Here is a 23,349-nt window from a genome sequence, read left to right on the forward strand (position 1 = left end):
CTGAGAAAAAGGAAAAACATTTATTTTCAGCAAGTCCAAGGTCCCAAGTTGGGGCAGGGCAGAATTCCCCCTTTCACCTGAGGGCTGAAACCCACAGGCTGTGCTCTGGTCCTGGCTTGGGAACAGAGGAGCAACCCCTGGGATGGAACAGTCACTTATACTGAGGAGAGAGTGGGGGTACAAGTGGGGCGGCACAGACACTTAACATCTTGCTGATGTCCACCTGAGTTGACTTATCCATCTCAGTCTTGAGGAGGCCACTGACCCCCAAGCTGGGCAAACCCCCAGGCTCCTCTCCAGCCTCCTCTCCAAGGGGAACCAGAGCATGGGTGGGAGACACGAACATATTGGGGCAGGGCAAAGTGAGGCCTGAGTCCAGCTCACCTGCCACTGGCAGCAAGGCTGGCAGTTGTTCCACACATGCCTCCTTGGGGACCAGGGTTGGGTCTGACTCAGGTTCCACCTCGGCCTCAGCCTCCCTATCCACTTCCGCTGCCTCGTTCAGCTCAGGGTTGCAATAGTTGATGTACTGGTACAGGGGCCGTAAGCGTTGGGCCTTTCCTGCAAGGACCCGGGCAGAGCAGAGGCTGGAGCACCAAGCTGTGCCATGTCAGGAGGCCAGCAGGCGGGAGAGGGGGTGGGAAGAGAAGGGTCAGGGACTGCCACTCACGCTCTAGCCCCAAGGTCTCTGAGGGTGCAGACACTGTGCTGGCTATAGCTGGGAGCACGGGGGCCCCCAGACTCTTGCGTTTCTTGGCTTTTTTGTGCTGTTTGGCAGACGGTGAAGGCTCGCTCTGGCTACCCTCCAGGTCCTCCCTCTGCAGCGGCAGCCCCTGGGGCAGCTCAACTTCAGCCCTAGGATGGGCTTGGTGACTAGGCCCTGGGAGGCTGGAGGATAGGAGGCTTGAGGAGGGAATAGCCCTACATGCCCACCACCTCAGGCCCAGATTCTTGTCCCTTTCCTGGTCAATGAGGCCCCAAACTGGATAAGGGCTGAGAGCTCATGTGAGTTCAGTCCTGTACAAGGCCTTGAGACTCCCTCTCTTAGGGACAGAGGGGTGAGGAGCGATGGTGGTGGCAGGGGATAAGGATGCACCCTGCAGGAGTGCCGGAATTTGGAATCCTACTGGGGTGTGATAACCCCCACCCCACCCCACCAATCCTATTGTTCCTTCCCTTTGAAAGCCCCCTCACTTGATTGGCTTCCTCTTGGGACCATGACTGGACCTCACAACAGAGGCCATAGGCCTGGGGCCTCTCTCCTCTAGAGCCTCCGCCTCTGGCTTGAGCCGCTCTTCCTCCAGCTTGAGTCGTTCCTCTTGGAGCTCCGGCTCTGAGACTGGTCCTGTTGGACGCCTGTCTTCACCCTGGGTCCCACAGGCCTCATGAGCTGACACCAGGCCCTGGTTTCCCATTACTGGACACTAGAGGTGACACATAGGTAACTGGTCACCATAGCCAGACAAGGGATACAGGGATCAGTCATTAGACACCAAGTGCGGATAAAAGGCACCAGCCCATGCCCCTGTCTGCCTGTGAAGCCTGTCCTGCCAGTTAGGGGGTCAACGTACAGAGTTTGGCCTCCTAGAGAGCGCCGAGGCCAACAGTAAAGGCTAGACAGCCCTGATGTTCACCTCAGAGCTCTGAACGTGGCCACGGGGTGCCTCCGAGAGCTGTGCAGGCCCCTCTGCCGTCCTCTCTTGGGCTCCTGGTCGCCTCTCGGTCCCTGCTGAGGCCATAGCTGCGCGGAGTCAACACATCTGCTGGGAGTTGGGAGTGAAGGCGAAGACGGGCCCTTTTCACTGCTGTACCCGGAAGACTAGCTCGGAGGCGAGGGGTGGGGTGGGAAAAGGGACTGGCGATCGATCAACTCTACCCTGAACTGGAACTACAAACCCCAGAAGACTTTGCGCCGGGGGCATTGGCCCCTGACCTCAGAAGCGGAAACTATTGTTGCTTAGCAACAGCAAAACCCGTCGGGTTTCAGCTGCGGGCTGCAAAAAACTGCTCTGGTGAGACCCCTGCCTGGGTGTTGAGGGGGAGGGGCGCGAACGAATGAGGGAAGTGGGCTAGGAGCGCAGGCAGCTAGTGCAGGCCGGGACGGGGTCCCGTCCAGGGAATGGGCACGGGGCTGAGGAAGAAGGTGGGGACCCCAGAGACGCAGCCTGGCAGGCTTCGGTGCGCCGTTACAGGGCTACTACGGCGGCATGTGCGAGGGCCCGTCCCGCATTTCGGGGCCCATCCCCCCAGACCCTACGCTCTGTCCTGACTACTACCGGCGGCCCGCCTCGGGTGAGTTGGGGGGTGTCGCGGCCCAGGAAGGCCCGAGCTAGGCTTGGGTCCAGCTCCACCACTGAACCCCGCACTCCGCCCTGTCGGACCCCTCAGCCCAAGGGCGCCTTGAGGGAAACGCGCTGAAGTTGGACCTGCTAACCTCGGACCCGGACCTGGACGCCACCCCGCCCCGCGGCCCCCGCATCCGTCCTGAAGCCAAAGAGATCCTGGAGCGTGGCCGATGCGGCGTGGGGGGCATGCTGCTGCAACTTGGGGGTATTTCCCTAGGCCCACGGGCCTTTCCCAAGAGTAAGTTCTGGGCAGAACGGGCAGCGAGGCAAATCTGATTAAACCTGAGTTCAAAAACTGATGCTTCTCCTGCCCTGATCTGGGTTCAGGCTTTGCCTCTCTGAGTGTCGATTTCCCCTACTATAAAAGGAGGGAGAGATGCACTACCTTTTCCTTCTCACAGAAGAGGACTGAATGAGGTAGTCTCCAGGAAACGCTAGTTCAGCTTCATGAATTCACGTATCAATGAAATGTTTGTTGTTTAGTGCCTAGGTTTGCCAGGCCCAGTAGGTGCTATGAAAACAGGTTGAAGACAAGCATGGGCCATTATTAAGTCAAAGTGGGAGACAATAAACAAGTAAGATGAATATTATATATAAGATAGTTAATGGTATACTTCACAATAAAAATGTAGAAAATAATCAGGGATAGAAGATAAATTACCATGTCAGAAAGGAAGTAAGATGGTGAGGTGGAGTACCTGTATAGGGTCTAACTTAGAGCGGTCAGACCTGTGTGCGAACTGATATGAGTTGGATTTCATGGGCTATATGTAGGCCAGAGCCTGGTAACACCTTTTTCCCAGGGAAGGACCCTAAAGACCATGAGAAGGAGAATCTGAGGAGGATCAAGGAAATCCAGAGGCGCTTCCGTGAGCAGGAGTGCAGCCGGGAGCAGGGCCAGCCCAGGCCCCTGAAGGCTCTTTGGCGCTCGCCCAAGTATGACAAAGTTGAGTCCCGAGTCAAGGCCCAGCTGCAGGTAACTGCCTCAGGAGCCAGAAGTATTGTCCATCTTATTTGCCAGGAGTCTATTATACCCTGATCTGAGTTATGGTGAGGGAGGAAAATCACAGGACTAAGGTAACGGGAGACTGAGAGATAGCTGGTTCTGTTGCAGGGGATTCTCAGAAGTGGTGATGGCTGGGTGATCCTGAGGGGCAAGTAGGAATTAGGCAAGGGGAGAATGGAAGAGAACATTCTTTATAGATGAAACCTCACAGATAGAAGTCCTAAGATTAGAGGGAGTGTGGGCAGTGGGGATGCTGTGTACAGTTTACTGTGAGGGGATAAGAGCATGAGGGTAGGCTAAGAAATCAGCTGGACACATATAAAGAGCCACATAACCCACTTTTCAGCCTTTATTTCTACGGGCAGTGGGAAGGTCAGGGACAGGAGTACGGTGGTGGGATTGATTCTGTCCTGAGTAGATGGTGGCACCATTTCTCTGTCAAGGGGAAGATCAGGATTGAGAGAAAAGACAATAAGGTTATATGGGGATGTGTTGAAGCTGGAGCATTTGTGAAACTCCCAGGGGGTGGGAGTGTGTCCAGGAAGCAGATGGAGAATCAGGCCTGGATCTCAGGAGTGAGACCTAGAAGTTAATGAGGATCAGGCTGAGGACGATGAGACCAGGGAAATGACCCTGCATTTGCAGGCTTGGAAGCCAGCTGTCAATGACCTTGGTGGGGACATATCCAGGAATCTTGGCTAGGAAGAAAAGGATGGTAGCTGGAGCCAGGACTGAGGTAGGAGGGGTGGTTTGTTGTTAAGGATGTGAGAGACGCACATGTTTAAATGCTGATGAGAAGTGCTTTTTTTAAGAGGGAGGAGGACCATAGGGCAGAGGATAGAGGCTTGGTTTTGAGACCTTGACCACAGCCTGACCCCTTTTCTATGCCCTGCCCTCCAGGAGCCTTGCCCTGCCTCTGGGACAGAGACTGTGCACTTCCTGCGGGCACACTCTCGCTGCGGTCCTGGGCTCCCACCACCCCGTGTCCCCAGTCCCCAGCTAACCCCACCAGATCCCAATGCCAAGGTGAGAGTATGTGTGGGATAGAAGGTGGGACAGGGATCCTGAGGGTTTCAGAGGAACAACTCAGTGCTGTCTGCCCATCACGCTTGCCGTGTCCTGCAGGAGCCAGGCCTAGGTGTGGACTTCATTAGCCACAATGCCCGCACTGCTAAGAGGGCCCCCAGGCGGCATTCCCGCTCGCTGCAGGTCCTGGCACAGGTGTTGGAACAGCAAAGGCAAGCCCAGGAGCACTACAACGCCACACAGAAGGGCCACATACCCCATTAGTAGGTCCCACTGCCCAACACCCAGGGTGAGGGATGCCTATGGCAGGTGGGAGCCAACATCTGCCCTGGGATTATCAACCTGAATCTATGCATCCACAGCTTGTTGGAGCGTAGGGATTTGTGGCGTCGGGAGGCTGAGGCCCGCCAACATAGCCAGCCGGACCCTGCCATGCCCCCTGGCCACACTCGCATGCCTGAGAACCAGCGTCTGGAGACACTGAGCAATCTGCTCCAAAGTGAGTATGTGGACTGTGGACTGGATGAGGAACCCACTGAGAACCTTGCACTCCTGCCTAACACTAACTGTTCCTGGGCCCCCTGTAGGCCAGAGCCAGCTGCTGCGTGAACTGGTGCTGCTGCCTGCCGGGGCAGACTCACTGAGGGCCCAGGGCCACCGTGCTGAGCTGGACCGGAAGCTCGTACAGGTAGAGGAGGCCATCAAGATCTTTTCCCGCCCCAAGGTCTTCGTGAAGATGGATGCTTGAGCTCTTTTACAGGGGTAGTGACGGGTCCTAGCTGAGGATCACTGCATGGTTGCAATGGACAGGGTCAGGCCCCATCATCAAGACAGAAGCAGTGGCGGGGAGGGTGGGGGGCAGTATCCCCAGAGCACTTTTCTTAGCCACTGGTGGCTGCAGAAGGGCCATCCTAGCCCAGCCTCTTTACCCCTTGGTCAAAATTAAACTTTTTGTACACAGTGGGGTTTGTTTCCATAAGAGCTTTTCTTACCCTATAAATTCTAACTGGTGGCCCTCCTGCTGCCCAACTGCAGGAAGGTCTCTCTGCCCTTATCACTCCTGCCTCATGCCCAGGGCAGAAAGCAAGCCTGCGGGATCAGGGAGGAGGCTGGGGCTGGGGTACAGAAGGACCATAACTGCATTTGTAAAAAACCTTTAATGTTCCCCATACTGAGAGGGCCCTATGAACAAGCTGAAACCCCACTGAGGAGTCCCCGGGAGTGGCCAGGACTGCTTCCTTGTGTGTCAGAGGCTGAAGCCACTACCATCTCCTCGCATGCTACTCCCCCAGCCAGAGCTGGCTTGCTCCTGATCATTCAGGGATGGCAGAGAGCTCCGGGCACTTGGAAGTAGGTGGCCTGGGTGCAGGTCCCAGCATGGAGAACCCTGAGACAGCCCATTGGAACAGGGAGGCTGGCGGTTCTCAATGACTAGATCACTACTGTCATCATCACTATCGGGCTCAGTAAGCCCAGGCCCAGCAGAGGGAGGCCCTGTCAGACGCCCAGATGCCCCACGCACCACATTATTGTGCTGATTGGCTGGCTTGACAGTGACGATGAGGTTGTGGCTGTTGGCGACCATCATATCTGTCACTTGGTCCAAGGTCTTCCCAGCCACCTCAATGCCATTGACTTCGAGGATCTCATCACTGACTGCCAGCAGCCCTGTACTCTCAGCCAGGCCCCCTCGTACTAGGCGAGAGATGAAAATGCCTGGGACACGTTCCAGGCCCTGGGGAGCTACACGAACGCTCATGCCATCTCGGATGTAGAAACCTAGTGGGCGGTCAGAACCGTGCTTGTGCAGCCGCACACGCCGGTGGGTCTCAGGCAGTAGGTCCACATCTATGACTGAAGAAACCTGGCGGAAATCTTGGGGCAGGCTGATTAGGAGGGGTGGCCGGGTGCGCAGAGGTGCCACTGGCCGAAGTAGGAGCCCCTTCTTACGGCGCTGCAGAGAGTTGGAGGCAAAGGCTAGGACGCTGGAGTCAGCTTCTGGAGAGGAAGACACTGAGATCAGAGACCCTGTTCCCCCTTTCCCATCAGGCCCAGGCAGGGGGAAGGGGACACTATAACTATTTCCTACTACCTGGAGGTCAGCCCAAGGGCAGGGATTGCTGAGGGTGAAGCCTGAGCACCCTGGGCATGAACTCAATCCCTGTAGACCTGCCCTGTCACCCTACCCCACAGAGGCTGCCCACTGTACCCCATTCTCCTCACCCCGCTTCTGCACTAGCAGGCGCAGCGGCGGGGGCCCACTGGTCAGGGCCCGGTGCAGGCTGTCGTCGTTGGTGAGAGGCAGTAGGTCGCCGTGAGCATCTGTATAGCCAAGCAGCACATCCAGCCCCGGGATCTGATGCACCGCACGCAGTAACCTCGAGAACTCTTGGAAGCCGCTCACAGAAGCGCGGGGCAGCGCGAAGCGTCGGAACTCAGCGTCAAACTAGAGGCAGGGAGTGGGGGGAGAGAAGGGGTCAGGACGGACCCTGCGTCCTTTCTCACCACAGGTCGAGGAGTGGCAGGGATGAGAAAGCGGTTTGCCGCAACAACTGCAGCCTTGTGCCCAGACCTCAGCTCCAGTACAAGGGACGCCGCTGTCCAAGGTCTTCCCCCCGCCCTCCAGGTAACCCAGGCCACAGAGGGACTCTAGAGGCCGGCAATGAAAAGAAGAAGGATGGGAGCGGGAAAGCGAGAAGAAAAGCCAGAGAATGGGATGTGGAGGATAGTGGAGAGAAAAAGGTGGTGGGACCAAGGAGCTAGGGAGGGGAGAATGAGGGAATTGGAAGCACCTAGTGCCGAAGCCGGAGCTAGGACTGGAGGGGCCCTTACTTTGCTCTTCACCTCCACGATGCTGTCCGGACTGCGCGCCGGGGTTCTCTGTGGCCTGGCCATGGCGGGGCCGGGCGGGCCCGGGACCCTGCGCCAGGCGGCCCCGCAGGTGCACAGCCCGGCCGCCCGGCCGGCCCGCGCCGCCCCGCCCCTGGCGGTAGCACTCGCCCCGCCCTCCCATCCAGACCGTGACGTCAAGGGGCCAGCTACGGAGAGTGGAACGCGGAGTCCACGTTTCCTGGGCAACGGTGGTGGGGATAGAGACGTCTTCGTGTGCTCTTACGTCATGACGCTACTGTTCGTCCAGCTTTCAGGATCCTAGGGAACGGTGGGGGCGGTGCTCGGCCAATCCGAGGGGAGAGTGATATCTATTGCGTGCTATCAGTAATATTTCTACTGGCCTTACAAGACTACTAATTTTGTAGATGAGAAATTGAGTTAATATTTACTGAATCCTTCGGGGGTCACACGGCGTTGAAGTGGCTTCGAGCCAATTCCCTCAGACTACCCTAGGCCGCAGCCTCAGGCCCCAGGTTCCTCCCTCTCCATCTGAAACAGCCCTTGACCCCTTCCTGCCCGATGCCAAGGGAGTTTTGACGGACGGCCTCCGGCTTATGCTCCGAGAGGTAACAAGCAGGGAAGCATCCAGTCAAGCCGCACGCAAATTCCCTAACAGCATACGCGTGTGCGCACGCGCGGGCATGCACATGGGCGGGTCTTCAATCTCAGGTCCCGCCCAGCAGTCATGCGTTTCCTCTTCCGATGAAAGGCGGGACCGGGCGTCCGCGGGAAACCTGGGTGAGCGGTGCTCCGTTAAATTCAGCTGCGGGAATGGCAAGGTTGAGGAGCGTGGTTCTGCGACCGTGGATTCGAGAGCTGGTCCTGGGATTAGAGAGACTCTCAAGTCCACGGGCAGGGCAGCTGCTTCAGGTGAGCCCCCCCCCCCAACCCCTCAGGGCCCGGAGACTGGGGTGGGTCCCCAGGGCGGTGGGATTGACGCCCGTTGCTGTCGTCAGGTGCTGCAGGAGGCCGAAGCCGAGGCCCCAGGCCCGTCCTGCGCCCCTGACACGTCTGATGTCGGGGCCGTGCTGCTTGTGTCCGACGGGACCCACAGTGTTCGATGCCTGGTGACGCGGGAAACTCTGGACGCCTCGGACTGGTGAGAAAGGCGCCACAGGACCGTAGAGGATTTGAACCCAGCTGGGGCTCCAGGTGGGCGGGCCCCAGGCGGGCGGGACTAAGTTTCCGCCGGCTAGGCTGTGAGGGTCAAGCTCTCCGCAGGGAAGAGAAGGAGTTTGGTTTCCGAGGGGCTGAAGGCCGGCTGCTGCTGCTGCAAGACTGCGAGGTCCGAGTCCAAGTGGCAGAGGGCAGCTTGGTGAGTGGTGAGGCTGGCTTGGGCGGGTTACTTGGCCTGACTCCGTGACAGCCCCTGAGACCCATCCCTGATTTCACCCCTCTAGCCAGCGGAGTTCTACCTCCAGGTGCACCGTTTCAGCCTAATGCCCACGGAGCAGCCCCGGGATTGGGTGATTGGTTGGTAAGTGATGCCTCCACCTCCAACTGCTCTCCCTATCCAGGCCTGGCTGGCGTTGGAGAACCTTTTTTTCTGCCAAGGGCCATTTGGATATTTATAATATCATTCGAGGGCCATACAAAATTATCCATCTAAAAATTAGCCTGCTATATTTGACTGAACATTTAATTAACTCACCCCTAATGCCTTGATAGGGCCAGACCAAATGATTTTGCAGGTTTTATATGGCCCGTGAACCAGATGTTCCCCCACCACTAGCCTAGGCCTTTTGGGTGAGAGGGCTTGGGCCCTTAGTAACATTGACTGCCTATCACCATCTTTTTCCTAGCAACCAGGACCCGGATGTGCAGAAAAAGCTCAAAGACTGCCTCCAGTGAGTCTAGAATTGGGTTTGGGCCAAGTGTGCCTTGGTCAGATGATAGCAAATGTGTTGACAGGCCTCAGGATTGTTCCTCAGGCCTGTCCCCTCTGTTTCTGTAGGGAGCACCTTTCAGAGTCGGCCTCCTCCAATGCAGGTAAGTGGGAGTTGATCCTAACTCTCTGTAGAGTGACTTTCCAGCTATCACCTCCTGCTCTTTTAGTAAGCCTCTTCCCCACCCACCCTACCCTTATCTTTGAACTTCAGCCCATCCCCTGCCCCCCTGACTCTAGGCCTTTCACTGACCCAACTTCTGGATGAGGTGCAGGAAGAACAGGAGCATCAGGGGGCACTAGTGCACTTGGCTGAGAGCTGTCTGATGCTGTCAGGCCCTTGCACAGCACCCCCGCTCACCCGCTGGGCCACCTCAAGCCACTTGGCCATGGTCAGTCTAGGGCCTCCCTTGGGAAATGTCAGGGTGAGGAGTTTGGCAAGGGCCAGGCTGACAGTTCACTTCCACAGGGAGAAGCTGTGTACATTGTCCCCAGCCTATGGCTACACATCTCTGAGAGTGACCAGCAAATCCTCAACTCTCTGGGCCCAGGTCAGAGGACACAGGGTAAGGAGGACTGGAGAGGTCCAGAGGGGAATATCTGGGGGTCTGGTACCCACAGTGCTGATAAGCCTTTCCTGACCCCTAGGCCCTGAGCTGCCCCCACCAGACCCTGCTCTTCAGGACCTGTCGCTGACCCTGTCCTCCTCTCCTTCCTCACTCAGTTCCTCAGGTAAGGTGGTGCTAAAGCCAAAACACTGCCCGGCTATGCAGGAAGCTATGAAAGAGACGAACATGGCCCCTGGAGACCTGCCTAAGGTCATAGGCCACTCAGCTGGTCTGAGCTGAGAGGGCTATGCTCACAGTGAGTCCCATCTTCCCCAGGAAACCCTGCCTTACGCAGCCACATATCATCACAGGAAAGTGGTGCCAGCGTCAGCCTTCTGCCTGCTGAGTCCTTGGCTGCTCTAGACACAGGGCAGAAGGGCAGCTCCCAGTCCCAGCCAGCCATCTGCTCAACCCCTCACTCCCTACCCCGTAGTTCCCCACATCCCAGCCATGTAACCAACTCCCCACTCCTGAGTTGTACCCCAAGTCTGTCACCTCTTGGTCACATCCCCAATTCACATCAGCCTGATGTGACCAGGCCCCAGCCCCAGAAATCTAGACTGGAGTTCAAGGAACTAGGGTTTCCCCCCAAGAACTGGCAACATTCTCCAAGGATAAGAACCACTGAGGGAGTGCTGGAGTCCAGTCCTGTCTGGGTGAGCATAGTCCCCCTACAACTGGAGGGTGGAATGGGGTGAACCTTGGATAGAGCTGGGAGGAGAGTTGGGGTAGCCTTGGATGGGGTTAAGGGGTCCTCTTCAGACACCACATCCTCTTCAGGACCCTCCAAAGAAGCATCGTGATGGTTCCGCCTTCCAATATGAGTACGATCCACCCTGCACTTCCCTTTGTGCCCAGGTCCAAGCTGCCAGGTGAGTGCCTGGGGCTGCCCCACTCTGTGTGGGAAATGTCCGACCCAGGGGCTGTATAAGGCCCTTGAAATCATTTGGTTTGGCCCTGCCAAGGTCTTAGGGGTGAATTAATTAAATGTTTGACCAATTATAGCAGGCTAATTTTTAAGTTTTTAATTTTGTAAGGCCTGAGTGTTATAAATATCCAAATGGCCTTGGTAGAAAAAAGGTTCCCCAGCCCTAACCGGTTTGGCTCAGTGGATAGAGCATCAGCCTGCGGACTGAAGGGTCCCAGGTTCGATTCTGGTCAAGAGCATGTACCTTGGTTGCAGGCACATCTCCAGTAGGGGGTGTGCAGGAGGCAGCTGATCGATGTTTCTCTCTCATCGATGTTTCTAACTCTATCCCTTCCTATCTGTAAAAAATCAATAAAATATATTAAAAAGAAAAAAGGTTCCCCAAACCCTGACCTACAGCCTTGGTTCTCTTCCCAGGCTCCCTCCCCAGCTCCTGGCCTGGGCCTTGCATTTTCTGATGGAGCCACAGCCGGAATCCGAGCAAACCCAGGTGTGAGGGGTCATGTGACCACGTAGCAGAATGTGCATATAGGTCTATGCCTCTGAGTGGACAAACAGTGCTCCACACTCTGCTTCGAGTTTTTTAATAAAATAATCTCATGCGGCAGGAAAGGAGAGGGTCAGGGGTTGGGGCCGCCTCTTTGGTCTGTGGCTGGGGAGGGTGGGCTCCGCTCAGGGCTTGAGGGCTCTGTATACTGTGGGAGCAGAGGCTCGGCTTCAAGGCCAGATCCTGCAAAAGGAGCGGGGGAGAGAGGAAGGTCAGAATTGGACGGAGCGGTCCTGCCACCCTAACAACCAGCCCAGCCCCTTCTTACCTAGGCTTGGTGACGGGGGTGCCTCAAGCTTTGGCCTTCGCTTGAGGACAGGGGACCGATGCAGCCTTAAAGGCCGTTCTGAGAGAGACAGAAAGGCTTGTGGTAGGTTAAGTGCTTGCTGCTTGTCCCCAACCCTCCGCCCCCAGCGTGTGCCAGTGCACACACACATTGTTGCTTCAGAGCCTCCCCTTCCCAAGGTTGCTCTTTTGGAGTTGAACCTGGGCTAATTGAAAGGGCTGTCAGACCCTTGCTCCGTGGTTTCTCACCCCTCACACCACCAGTGGCCCCCTCACCAGACCCATGAAGGGAGACCTGGAGCCCACCCTCTCCTGCACCCAAGCACCCGTGGAAGTGTCCCCTCACCAATAGGGGCCTGGAGCTGGTCCTCATGCACAGACACTGCTCGTCGCCCTGCCGAGAGAGGCCTCGGCCTCGGCTGGCCATCTGGGGGAGGCCAGGGTATCAGGGTATGCTCCCAGCAGCTGCCACCACTCCAGCCCTTGTCCCCTACTTTCAGGGTCCCCAGAGGAGCTAAAATTCCCAGCAGGGACTCCTCCGGTCCCCAGTCCAATATTGGGGTGGGGGCTAGCATGCCCATTTACCTTCATTTCTGGGGCCCAAGGAAGGATCCTCTGGGAGGCCCAGGCTGTCTGGGGAGGGACTGGGTTTTCGAGGGCTGGGACAAGGGGAAGGGGGTCCTGGACCGTCGTGTGGGCCCCAACCACGGCTTCTAAGTTCTGCATTCAGCTGCTGCCCCAGTGTCTTCCAGGTGGTGGACTCAGGCCCCTGGCCCCCTGGCCCAGGTCTGCATGAGGGGTCTGCAAGGAGAAGAGTTTCAGCCAAGACCTAGGCCAGGCATTGGAAGTGAGCTTGACCTGCATATTCCCCCACCACACACAGTGGCCCTGGCTCACCAGCAGACACGGAGTGGGTGCGAGACTTGATAGAGATGGGAGGGGCCTCTGAGGAACTGTCCATAATGTCCCCTGCAAAGTAGGACATGGGTCTTAGGCACCAGGCCTTGGGAGTGAGGGGAAAAAAAACCTGGCCTCCCCATCCCTCTCCCAGAAAAGCAAGTCCCTTGGGGACTTATCTCTAAGGACATCCCCCTCCCCCAAAATGTACTACCCTAGCCCAGGATCTCACCATCTGAGCCAGCCTTCTTGATCTCTCCATCTTTGCTCTGTAGGAAACAGGGAAGTCAAGTTCAGCTGCACACCACCCTTACCCTAGCCTTGTTCTTATAACTGCCACTAAATGTGGGCAACATGGCAAACTCTCTTAGAGTTCAAAGTCTGGGATGGTGGAACATAGACACACATAATGTGATTTCTTAGTTCTCTGATTTACTTTCTATAATGTAGTTATTAGGGACTGATCAGAGTGGCATTAGCAGGATAGCGATGGGAGAGAGTCAGGGAAGGCTCACAGGGAAACGCAGGGATGGATGAAGAGGAGCCAGTATAACCAACCCATGGGCGGTGATAAGCTGGTTCGGGAGGTGCAACCAGGGGTGGAGAGCAGTGAGCTAAAAGCAGTGACCAGGACTGAGACTCCACAGGCCCTTGAGGCAGGGTTAGGAGTCAGGGCAGAGGCTTAAGAGGAAGCACCTAGATGACTTGCTGTTACAAATGTAGGTAACAAGGTCAGATTTCTGTTAGATCTGCAGAGAAAGGACTGACACCTCCAAGGAGGAGAAAGCAGTGGCCTGGGCCAGGGCAGAAGCCAAGAGGGAAGAATGGTTGAATCTCACTATTTTGAGAAGGAGGGGGTGGAACGGACCTGTGTCATGAATATCCTCTGGTCACATATGTCACCCACAGACAGCCACATGGCACCAGCCCCCTCACTTCACACTGTGTCCCCCCCAAACTTACTTGTTTCCTCTTTCCTTTGGCACTCCCGCTGCCTCTGCTCACGCCAATCCTCTGCAGCATCACTTGTACCCTCTGTTCAAAGGATGGGGTCAGTTCTGTGTCTCCTCGCTCCAGAGGCCGCCTCTGGGGTCAGAGATGCCAGAGTGGGGAGAGAGCCCAGTGCCCTCAGTTCCAGCAGAGCCCTCACCCATGTCACCAGGCCTCACCTTGTCAGGTCTGGCACCCAATGTTGCCTCCTCCTCCTCAGCAGGTAGCAGTATCATTGAGTAGGCCTTGCTTTCCCGAGTGTAGCGAGGCCGGCTCCTACGGGCAGGGTCAGGGCTGCCAGTGCCCCCTTCAGCCCCACCAGGCTCCTCCCCACGGCCAGGGCGGGCTGGTGGCCGCAGTAGGTCCCCAAGTGTGGTTTTTCGAGTGCGGGCAGCTGCCCCAGGGCTGGTCTCTAAATCAGGCCGTGGCCCCCGTGTTGAACGAGGCTTCTTGAAGGCAAAGAGGGTGCCCAACTTCTTTCGCAGTGTACGGGGGACAGGGGTGGTGCCACCCTCGGTGGCTGGGTCCTCCTCAGGGGCCCAGCTGTGGGAACAGCCAACAAATAGTAAGCAGGAAGGCCCATGCAGCAGTCCACCCTCTCCCACCCCCTGCAACTGCCCCTCACTCACAGGCGATCCTGCTGGATCAGCCTTTTGGAGAAGAATTCTTCCACACCCTCATCCACTCGGGCACTGAGCCCATTTCCTTCCTGCGGCAATGCTGGGGGCACCTGGGGGATATCACAAAGTCAGGTGTCAGGGCTGAGTGCAACTGAGTTTTTCCACCTCCCTTGTCCAACAGTCTGCTCTGGGCAACTCCAGGACCTGGGAGCTGGGATGACTCTAGGGGGCTGCTGACATACAAGCTCTCTCCCTGTCCAGCTAGTGGGCAAATACACTGATTTCACATACCTCACCCATAGCTGGCCTTGGACACACACCCGCCCACACCTACTCTTGTCCCAGGAAGTGTCCTACACTTTCTGAACCACCCAGTCACTAGCAGGCTAGAGCCCACGCATCCCCTGGGTCACACGTTCTCACCTGCCACCCCCTCTACTCCAAACAGCTTCCTGCAGCATCCCCCACCCCCACCCCACCCGGCCTGCTGCTGCTCAGCAACACAGGCCTGCTGCGTCAGACCCTCTGGGGGGCCTCAAGCCAGCTCCTCTTCCCCTTCTGCCCTGTGCCCACTACCCAGCCAGTTCCCCGTCCACACATAAGCCTCCCCACACACACACCATCCAGATGTGCAGTAGACAGGATTGTCCCTGTAGTCAGGGAGCCCAGTACCTCTCAGTAACCCTGAGGGATGTTGGATAAGATAGCCACCCTTTCTTGCACATCCACCCATATAACAGGCCAACCTGAAGCAGGGTTCTACACCCAGGTACACCCTTAACAAAGCCCAGACACCCATGACCCCACATGGGTATGGCCTGGGGTGGGGGGTGGCCAGGAAGAATCCAGGACGTGGCCACATGACCAGGTGATTCTGGGCCTCCACAACCCGCCTCCTTGCCCACCATCATCTGTGAGAAGCAAGCAGGCCACCACGACCCCCAATTCCACCACCTCTGGAGGGGGAGGACACTCACCTGAGGGCCCCCAGGCGGCGGGCGGTGGTGGTGCTGGCGCCTGGGCCGTGGCCGGGCCCTGGTCGGATGGCGCAGAGGCTGCCCGGAGGGTGGCAGGTCCATGCGAGGCAGCGGGCCGGCAGGGGCCCCGGGAGCGGCAGGGCTCGGAGAGCCGCGTGCAGATGGGCCCGCCTGCGGCTCCGCATCCTCTCCAGGAGCCGCCAGCTCGGGCTCCGGTTCCTCAGCAGCACCTGAGGGGAGAGCACCAGAAGAGCACAGAGCACGGAGCTCGGGGAGGTGGCAGTGGCGGCGCTAAGGCGGCAGGGGACCCGCCCAGGGCGCGGGGAGGGGCCCGGCAACGCCGCCCGCTCCCCTCCCCCCTGCCAGCCCCTCCCTGCCGCTGTCCATGGTGCTGAGCGCGGCCCCGAGCGAGCGGCGCGTCATGCGCGTACTAGGGGTAGAGAAGGGGGGTGGCGCGCGAGTGGAGACAGTGTCCAGGCCCCGTTCTGTTCAGGTCCTGCTCCATGCTGACTGACCACTGCAGACCCCAACGTTGCAGGATGCACGGGGGTCCTGGCCTGATCCAGGCAAGGGTGAGTTTCCAGGACAACAGGGCTGAATGAATGTGTCCAGGTGTTCAGGTCTCATGGAGCGTCAGCCCAACTCAGTAACTCCCTTTTTCCCAGGCCCTGACTTACTGTGAGTAGAGGGAACCAGGTGAAGACAGGGGTTGGACTCGGGCCATTTCTGTGGAGGACTGTCATTCTGTTGGGGAGGGCACAAACTAGGCCTAGGGCAAGTAAGCTGCCTCCCCACCTTCCACACGCCAGAACAAGATGGGAAGATTTAGGGTTCCAGGCCCAGAGTTCTGGCACCACCTACCTTCTGTTCCTCTTCATCCTCCCTTTCCTTCTCCTCAGGGAAGAAAAGGCCTTCCAATTTCCCAGGCCCAAAGGGGGTGGGCTGGCCTTCTTCCAGGGCCAGTGTGGCAGAGGGCATTGCCACTGTTGTCTGCTGAGCCAGACTCTCCACCTGCAATACCAGGCACCCCAGAGATGGGTAGGTAGGGCCCCAGCCATAGTCCCATCAGTACCTAGGGGAACCCTAAAATATCCCTGGGCTTTATGACCCCAGAAGACATTAGAGAGTCCCTACCAGGCAGTGTGTGGGTATGCGTGTGTGTGTAAGCACAGTTTCCCCTCACCAGCCGATCCTGCGCTGCACTCAGACCTGCCAGAGCTTGAGCCACAATGCTCTCTGCCAAGGACTCTGTGACTGACAGCCGCATGTCCCTGAGGGCAAGAAAGGGTAAGGATCAGTGTGCTGTCTCTGCCCAGCCCAGCCCAGTCCCATCCATCCTACCTGAGTCTAGTGAAGGCATCTTGCAGCAGGTGCTCTGGGAGCAGCTCTGGGAGTCCCCTTGAGCCCACCAGGACCCCCTCTAGCTGCTCCCTCCACCTGGGTCCCTGCAGTATCTGTGGGCAGAGACTCCTTGTTGTGTCCAGTGTGGCCTGAGTGAAGTCCTGGGCAAAGGTCAGAGCATGGTGAGGGTGTGACTAGGGCCTAGACTGGATGGCTGAGGCTCTGACCCCCACAGAATATTAACTCAGGGAATATTAACCCAGTCAAGCCTACATATGGAGGTGGGGCTCGGGCAAGGGTACCATCTCACCTGAATGTCGTGGCGGAAAACCTCGCCCACCTGCCCCAGGAGGCTCTCCAGCTTTTGCCGCAGCTGCCACTGATGGCTTGGGGAGCTTCCTGCCTCATATAGAATGGGGAGAATCTGGAGGCCAAGGAGGAACAGGAGTTGCAAGGTGACACCTAACTAAGAGGAGAAGGGTCCTCATGATGGAAGGGTGTGCTCACACTGAGAGAGAAGTTGGCATTTTGGATGGCATCCTCGGCCTGGTGCACAGCGGCTTCACCCTGAGGCCCAGCACCACAGCCCAGCAGCTCCACAAGCTCCTGCACCGACTGACAAAGCTCGTTCACTTCCTGAGGAGCATCAAGAATCAGTCTCAGTCTGGTCCCCTTCCAGTCCCCAAAACCCTGACTGCCTCCTTCCCAGGGTCTCCAACAGGGTGTGAGGTCTTGAAGCCACCAGGCCCAGCCTATCTGTTCAAGGAGGGAGAGCAGTGTCTCCTTTGGTTCATTGCAGGGACCTTCTATATACTTCCTAAGTGTACAGAATAGAAAGAAAGGAGCTGTTAGTCATGTCTGTGTTTTAGAAGCTCAGTTTGTTCACCACCCACCTGGAGAATAGACGGAGAGGTGGGAAGAAATGGGAGTGAAGCACCATAGAGGAAGAACTAGGGAGGGGAGCAAGGGAGAGTTGGGATGGGGGTGAAGAGGTCTATGCAGGCTCCAATGTGGGCAGGAGAGGCCTGGTTCAAACCTCTGTCCACAGTACTTCATGGGTGTGGGCACCAGGGAGACTGGGCACAGGGTAGAGAGAAGAGTTTGTGGGAGATAATGAGATCACTTGAAAATGTATAGAGTGGGAAGCCCCTGCAGGATGTCTGGGTCAAGGTGCCTGGGCTCTGGAGCTTGGGAGAGAAGTGGGATTTGGGAATGGAGAGGTGGGAACATTTCTCACAAAGGGAAGGTAGTGGAGGGAGATGAAGCCAGAAGAAAGGTCACTGGGTTGGCCACAACTGAGGTCAGTGAAGAGGGGAAGGGAGACCTGGAAATGGGAAGTCACATGTGGGGCTACAATGGGAGGGGGGAATTGAGGGAAGATTTTTAAATACCTCCCATCTTTAACAGGAGAGCCTAATTAAATGCTTTAAAAAGGCTGCCAGTAAGGGGGGGGGGATAAGGACACATGTAATACCTTAATCAAGAAAGAAAGAAAAATAAAAAGGCTGCCAGTGGCATTATTTGGGGGAACTATTTCAGGAATGATTGGTTCTCTTCAGACCAAGGAGAGGGAATTGTCTGGAACAATGGACTTTAGACACCCTGACCCCATGAAAGCCAGACCTTCAGACCCAGGGGGGCTCCCAGGTGCCACAGCTCTCCCCATCTCTCTATCTTCTGTTTGTACTCAAGGTTTAGGGAGGGGACACTGACCTGCTCAGAGGGATTAGAGACTCGACCTAGTGGCTGCTGACATGAGGTGCTGGCAGGAGAGGCCTGGTCTGTGTGGTTGTTCCTCAAGAGACAGGCTTGGATCTAGGGACAAGGGATATTGCTAAGTAGTGGGGAGGAGGGCCACCGCGTAGAGCAGAGCAGCAGAGAAGGGACCCCCCACACCTGATGCACTGCACGTGCTGTCATTTCCGGGCGGCTTCGCTGCGCCTGGGCCACGTCGGTCAGTGGCAGAGGCATGGCCTTCAGGCTTCGGTTCTGCTCCAGAGCCTGAGCCACGTCCAGCAGGCCCAGAGCAGATGTGTTATTCCGGTCCCAGACCACAGACCTGGGCCGGGAGGGGCGGGGCTTCAGCCGGGGGCGGAGCTCCTTCAGGCCACATCCAACCAACGGACCTTAGTCATCCACCTCCATTCAGCCCCACCCCTTAGCTCAAGCTCCTCCATGCCACGCCCTCCTCCCCATCGGTCCCACCCCTCTGACCCCCGCCCACCGGAGTCGGGTGTTAACTCGAAGCGCCTTGGCCAGCATCTTGGCACCCGTGTCTCCCATGGCGTTGCCGCTGATATCCAAGGCTGTCAGGTTAGGATTGGTGGCCAGGGCCCGAAGCAGAACGCTGGCGCCCAGCTTCAGCCTGGACTCTGACACAGACAGAGACTGCAGAGGCTGGGGTTAAGAGAAAGCCATTTGTCACTAAGGGGTCAGCAAGGAGGGCAGGTCACAAAGTCTGAGGGGGAAGGAGTGGAGTGGGGGGGGTCACAGGGGTCCATTGATTGAGAATCCCACATGGTCCCGTGAACTCACACAGTCATCATCCTGCATGAGCTGGACAATCCGGTGCAGGACGTCGTCCAGGGTCTCCCTGTGGGCATGGGCCACAGTTGGAGCCGGGGACCCGGGTGGTGGGGTGCTGTCTGGGAGGCCCAATAGTGGGATGGGGGCTCACTTGCACCGGACGTTGAAGTTCCTTCCAAGGGCCACATGTCGCAGGGACCGACTCCTCCCGATGGCCAGCACCAGAGTCACCATGTCCGAGCCGAAGCCTGGGGGTGGTTGGGGTCACGCATGGGCGATGTTGCGGGAATGCGGATGGAGTGGGAATTGGGTGGATAGTGGGAGGACGGGTTTCAGGGCGGCCTCACCATTATCCGACAGATCCAGGGAGCTCACTGTGCTAGCATCGCACACTAAGTCCTGTATCACCTGAGCGCCCGCTGAGCGCAGCTGAAGATGGAAAGCGGAGCATGCTCAGGCAACAGGCCGCAGGTGGGGAGGCTCAGGCGGCCAAGGGCCCCGCGCTCCCGCAGCCCCACTCCCAGCGCGTGGGCCCTCTGTCTGCTCCCGCTGGGGCTCTGCGCTCACCTCACAAGCGCTGAGGTCCAGGTGCAGGTCACCCATATGCGTGTTGAGCGCGAGACCTTCCAATAGGGCCCTGGGAGGGGATGTCACAGGGGATGGCGGGAGCTGGGAAAGGGGTCCCCAGGACGCGAACAAATACCAAGAAGGAAGGGCCAGGATGCTGGGAAGGTTATGGGTCCGATAGGAGCGGGGTGAAGTGCTGGAAGCCTGGCTTGGCTGATGGCCACACAGGTAGGGGACGTGGCCATGGGCAGCGACACTCACCTGAGCGCGTCGGGGGGCAGCTTGCAGCCTGCAAGGGCCAGGTGCCGGAGAGTCCCCGCGCGACTGAGAAAGAGTTGCAGCGAGGCGGGCGCAGCCCGGGACTTCCTGGTGAGAGAGCAGGAGGAGTGGGCTTCCGGGCGCAGGAGGCGGCTCCCGGCAGTCTGACGCCCCCCCACCCCCGCCCCTAACCACGCCCGCCCTCCTTACGTGCGGGAGAAGACATTCCTGGAAGCGTCGAGGTGGGTGAGGCTGGCGCAGCAGCCGCGGGACAGCGCGGCGAAGAGCTGCGGGAGGAGGGTGTAGGCTGCACCGGCCAGAGGACTGAACCCTCCCCGCCAGCCTTGCCCTCCAGTCTACCCACGGGCCTCAGACCCGTCGACCAGACCTATTGATCATTCCTCCCCCAGGCCTGCCCCCTGACCACCTCCTCACAATGTCCAGGGCGGTGTCGGTGCCTGCGAGATTCAGGACCGTCAGAACATTAGGACGGCTCAGGAAACTATAGAGTCCCTGGTGGCAGGATGGGATGGGAGAGAGGAAAGGAGTCAGGGATCGCCTCACCAAGAGCTTTCTGACACCCCACTACCTGCAGCGCCCCCAATCACTGCCCCTAAAAGACCACTCACCCCGTTGTCCTCCGAGGCCCCCAGTGCCCCGGGGTTTCCCGAAAGATCCAGGTGGGTCAGGGCCGAGTCAAAGTCTGCATTGGAAGCCAGAGCCCGGCCTAGAGCTTTCATTCCTGGTGGTGAAGGAGGGGGTGGCTCAGGCCGAGCCACACTTGCTCCACCAACCCTACCCCATCCTTGGCTCCACTTACCTCGAGGTGTCAACCCTGTCTGTGCTAGGCTGAGTCTCCTCAGGGCTCCAGGACGATGCTCTAGGTGTCTGCTGAGTGCAGCCACGCCTGGGGATAGGGGCAAACCTTGTGGGTCCCACCTTCTCCAGCACGCACCCCCAGCACTTCCCCAGGTTCAGTCATACCTCGGTCATCCAGCAGGTTCCCAGCCAGGCTGAGTTCCCGAAGCCCAGAGCTCGAGTGGCCTGCCAGCACCTGGGCCAGTCGCCGGACAAAGTCTCTGGGGACCAGACTCCAGGCTTGAGACTCTGACTCTGGATTCCCAACTCCTCCCAATCCCAACTGCCCGGACTCCCCTCCTCAAGCCCTCCCAGTCTCCCTTACCCCCGCAGGCCACAGGTCTCCAGCACCAGCTCCTCCAGGTGGGCCGACTGACTCATCATGTGCAGAATCTGTTCCAAGACCTCAAGGCTCTAAGAATCAGAGGGGAGACTCAGTGGGCTGCACCCTGGTCTCCACACCCTTGCCCCCGCCTTGCTCCTACACTCTCACCAGCTTCACGTCCACACAGGAGAGACACCGGAACCACAGGTTGTAGGACAGGGCAGCAACACTCAATGCCAGGTCCCTGGGTGGGAGAAGGGGCAGGGGCAGAGCTCAGGGTCCTCCAGCCAGATCTCAAGCCCAGCATCCCCCTCCATGGAGAGGCTGAGGCTCAGGAATGTGGGTCATGGCATCTTCCTCCCTTCCCAGTCCTGGCAGGCCACACACCGACTGCCCAGGTGGCTGAAGTCTCCTAGGCTGAAATGGCGGCAGCCCTGACGATGGTAGATGGTGTCCACATCCTGGACAGGAAGAAAGTGTCTCCAACTGGCTTGGGGCCGCAAGGAGCAGGGAGGGACTCAATGCACATGGGGATGAGATGTCTCCAGAGCCCACCAGAGAGGGCCCTACCCTCACCCACTGAATCTCCTCTCGGAAAGGGAAGCCATTGTAGTCACACAGAGCCTCGTATGTCTCCAAGAAGCCACCTGGGGAGGTGCCAGGGGTATGACAGGGTCAGGTGGGGGCAGGAGAGATATAAAAGATGGTGTAGATCAGACCCAAGCTGGGTGGTGGCGGTACCTCAAGTGGCTCTGCTCAGTTTGGGAGACCTCCAAACCTTGGGGGCTGGGCTGCAGGAAGGGGTAGGCTGGAATCCCCACGTGGCCCCGCTTTGGCCCTTACCACAGGGGCTACTGGGTGAAGTAGCCTCTGAGGGGCTGCTTCTCTCCAGACGAACCAGCATGGAGGGGGGCGTGGTCTTCCGGAATAGCTTCCTGAGGAGGGGGAGAAGGAGAAGGGAAAAGGCGCTTCCAGCCTCTGGGGTGTGAAGCTGGCCACTTGTGTCTCCAGAGCATTCCCCCTGCCGCCCCCCTTCCCTGCCAGTCCCTTGCAGTTGCTGGGCCTCACCCAAGGGTGGAGTGAGGGAAGACCTTCTTGATGGCCGCAGCGACATGCTGGGCCAACTGCTCCAGGGCAGCCACACCAGGAAACTCCAGGACCAGCTCAGGCAGGGACTCCAGCTCAAAAGTAACCTGGGGAGAGCAGGTGGCTGGGCTGGGCTGGGCTCCATGTGTGGGGGAGGGGAAGGGAAGGAGGAGGTGAAGGCAGGCCCTAGCGGGTACTAAGGTTTTCACCTGAGGGGGTGTCTCCTGCAGTGCCATGGCCTGGACCTCCAGGTAGCTGAATGTGCAGTCCACCTGTGGAGGGCATGGGTCAGCCAGGACCAAGGCCCGAGCCCCACCCTCCTGGAGCCCAGTCCTTTGTGCAGCATGAAGCTCAGAGCCAGATGGGCCGAGACTCCAGTCCAGCCAGCTGCCTGTGCCCAGTGCTGTTGGAAGGGCAGAGCCCACAGGACAAGAGAACAGTGCTGCAGCCCTCTTGTCAAGGAAGCTGCTGGAGGGCAAGGTGGGTGGCCACCGGCCAGGGACTGACTCACCCTTAATGGGAGGCAGGTGTGGAGCAGGTAGGCTCTCCATCGCAGCAGTGCCTGGGGGGAGAGAGTGCCTGACACCCTGTTCAGGGCAAAAGGCTCTTTCTGCTTGGGCCACAGCACCCTCCCAGGCTCTGTCCCCCTGCCATACCAGGACGTGACCTTGCTCAGCACCCTCCCGCTCTGGTAGCCTGGTTTTCAGCAGCAGGTCTGCCTCCTTGGGCCACAGGAACCTGGTGATCTCGCCTGTGGGAGGGCAACCTGCTGGATGACTAGTCCTTCCATGGAGGTCTATTCATGCCCATGGTCTATACCAGGCTAGAAGCCTGGGCTCATCTATGGGCCAGCAAGGAAGGAGAGGAGTGGATCTTGGGGTAGCAAGCCCTCCGAAGGAGCAAAGAGAAACGCTTGCCCGGCATCCGCAGGGCTCTGGGTCGGCCTGGTTTTGGGGCCCGCACTGCTTCCTCCCAAAACAAGTAGGTGAAGAAGGGCCCGCGCTTACCTCGCAGCTCACAGGATATGCCGTCGGGGGTCTGAGCCATGGGGCCGGGCCAGGAGGCGGGGGAGGCCCAAGGAGCTCCAAGGAAAAACTGCAGCTGGCAGGCGCGCACAGGAAGCCTGGGGCCCCGGCCCGCACTGCAGCCACCTGCTCCTCTTGCAGCGGAAGGTAAGCGCTGCTTCCTGCCAGGCCGCCCCCAACCCGGCTCCTCCCCGCCCTCGCCTCCACGGGCCTGGAGAGGTCGCCCGCTTACGGGGAGGCAGAAAGAAGGCAGAGTCCCAACTGCCCGTCCACCCCGTCGCGCAGGAGCTAATCCGTCAGGCCAGACGGGTGGGAGTGGTGTGGCCTGCAGGGTCGCGCACGCGTCCGTGCCTCTAG

General features: G+C 58.4%; 5 protein-coding genes across 9 annotated transcripts; 2 read left to right on the plus strand and 3 right to left on the minus strand.

Moving 5' to 3' along the window:
• LOC308235491 (uncharacterized protein C16orf86) lies at nt 1-1,864 on the minus strand. The gene is made up of 4 exons (XM_080644375.1): nt 1,635-1,864; nt 1,195-1,424; nt 671-888; nt 1-561 (listed from the first exon to the last, which is right to left on the minus strand). Exons 1-4 carry the CDS (start codon nt 1,737-1,739, stop codon nt 152-154), a joined length of 963 nt encoding a protein of 320 aa, XP_080500501.1. The 5' UTR covers nt 1,740-1,864; the 3' UTR covers nt 1-151.
• Nucleotides 1,865-1,936: 72 nt separating this feature from the next.
• ENKD1 (enkurin domain containing 1) lies at nt 1,937-5,340 on the plus strand. 2 transcript variants are annotated; one of them, XM_080644373.1, is made up of 8 exons: nt 1,937-2,012; nt 2,193-2,292; nt 2,389-2,583; nt 3,149-3,321; nt 4,252-4,377; nt 4,477-4,640; nt 4,740-4,876; nt 4,965-5,340. In XM_080644373.1, exons 2-8 carry the CDS (start codon nt 2,208-2,210, stop codon nt 5,123-5,125), a joined length of 1,041 nt encoding a protein of 346 aa, XP_080500499.1. In that variant the 5' UTR covers nt 1,937-2,012; nt 2,193-2,207; the 3' UTR covers nt 5,126-5,340. The 2 variants fall into 2 exon arrangements, with proteins under 2 accessions (XP_080500499.1, XP_080500500.1); XM_080644374.1 differs by having other exon boundaries at nt 4,477-4,589.
• A 175-nt stretch (nt 5,341-5,515) lies between these two features.
• On the minus strand, nt 5,516-7,757 carry PARD6A (par-6 family cell polarity regulator alpha). Of its 2 annotated transcripts, none has more exons than XM_080643497.1 (3): nt 7,210-7,757; nt 6,601-6,823; nt 5,516-6,375 (listed from the first exon to the last, which is right to left on the minus strand). In XM_080643497.1, exons 1-3 carry the CDS (start codon nt 7,270-7,272, stop codon nt 5,624-5,626), a joined length of 1,038 nt encoding a protein of 345 aa, XP_080499623.1. In that variant the 5' UTR covers nt 7,273-7,757; the 3' UTR covers nt 5,516-5,623. The 2 variants fall into 2 exon arrangements, with proteins under 2 accessions (XP_080499623.1, XP_080499622.1); XM_080643496.1 differs by having other exon boundaries at nt 5,516-6,372; nt 7,210-7,287.
• ACD (ACD shelterin complex subunit and telomerase recruitment factor) lies at nt 6,963-11,296 on the plus strand. Of its 2 annotated transcripts, none has more exons than XM_080643494.1 (13): nt 6,963-7,003; nt 7,939-8,139; nt 8,226-8,368; nt 8,491-8,584; nt 8,670-8,746; nt 9,072-9,116; nt 9,224-9,258; nt 9,395-9,546; nt 9,624-9,720; nt 9,803-9,886; nt 10,039-10,418; nt 10,543-10,634; nt 11,108-11,296. In XM_080643494.1, exons 2-13 carry the CDS (start codon nt 7,972-7,974, stop codon nt 11,184-11,186), a joined length of 1,446 nt encoding a protein of 481 aa, XP_080499620.1. In that variant the 5' UTR covers nt 6,963-7,003; nt 7,939-7,971; the 3' UTR covers nt 11,187-11,296. The 2 variants fall into 2 exon arrangements, with proteins under 2 accessions (XP_080499620.1, XP_080499621.1); XM_080643495.1 differs by having other exon boundaries at nt 9,624-9,705.
• Nucleotides 11,259-23,014, minus strand: CARMIL2 (capping protein regulator and myosin 1 linker 2; the record flags this gene model as incomplete). 2 transcript variants are annotated; one of them, XM_080643492.1, is made up of 39 exons in its annotated part: nt 11,259-11,420; nt 11,506-11,583; nt 11,869-11,949; nt 12,108-12,323; nt 12,420-12,491; nt 12,652-12,688; nt 13,383-13,505; nt 13,589-13,952; nt 14,039-14,139; nt 15,007-15,236; nt 15,684-15,750; nt 15,868-16,017; nt 16,190-16,277; nt 16,348-16,508; nt 16,658-16,771; nt 16,855-16,983; nt 18,061-18,162; nt 18,244-18,406; nt 18,572-18,744; nt 18,883-18,940; nt 19,025-19,121; nt 19,221-19,302; nt 19,441-19,510; nt 19,702-19,806; nt 19,909-19,985; nt 20,134-20,211; nt 20,328-20,440; nt 20,519-20,605; nt 20,683-20,777; nt 20,882-20,970; nt 21,050-21,125; nt 21,269-21,342; nt 21,458-21,528; nt 21,725-21,816; nt 21,950-22,074; nt 22,177-22,239; nt 22,479-22,529; nt 22,624-22,718; nt 22,975-23,014. In XM_080643492.1, the coding sequence occupies 39 exons, from the start codon at nt 23,012-23,014 to the stop codon at nt 11,311-11,313; spliced, it is 4,197 nt and encodes a 1,398-aa protein (XP_080499618.1). In that variant the 3' UTR covers nt 11,259-11,310. The 2 variants fall into 2 exon arrangements, with proteins under 2 accessions (XP_080499618.1, XP_080499619.1); XM_080643493.1 differs by lacking the exon at nt 11,869-11,949.
• Nucleotides 23,015-23,349: the final 335 nt, after the last annotated feature.

Source organism: Plecotus auritus (genome assembly GCF_963455305.1).
Source record: "Plecotus auritus genome assembly, chromosome: 10".
Lineage (NCBI taxonomy): Eukaryota > Metazoa > Chordata > Mammalia > Chiroptera > Vespertilionidae > Plecotus > Plecotus auritus.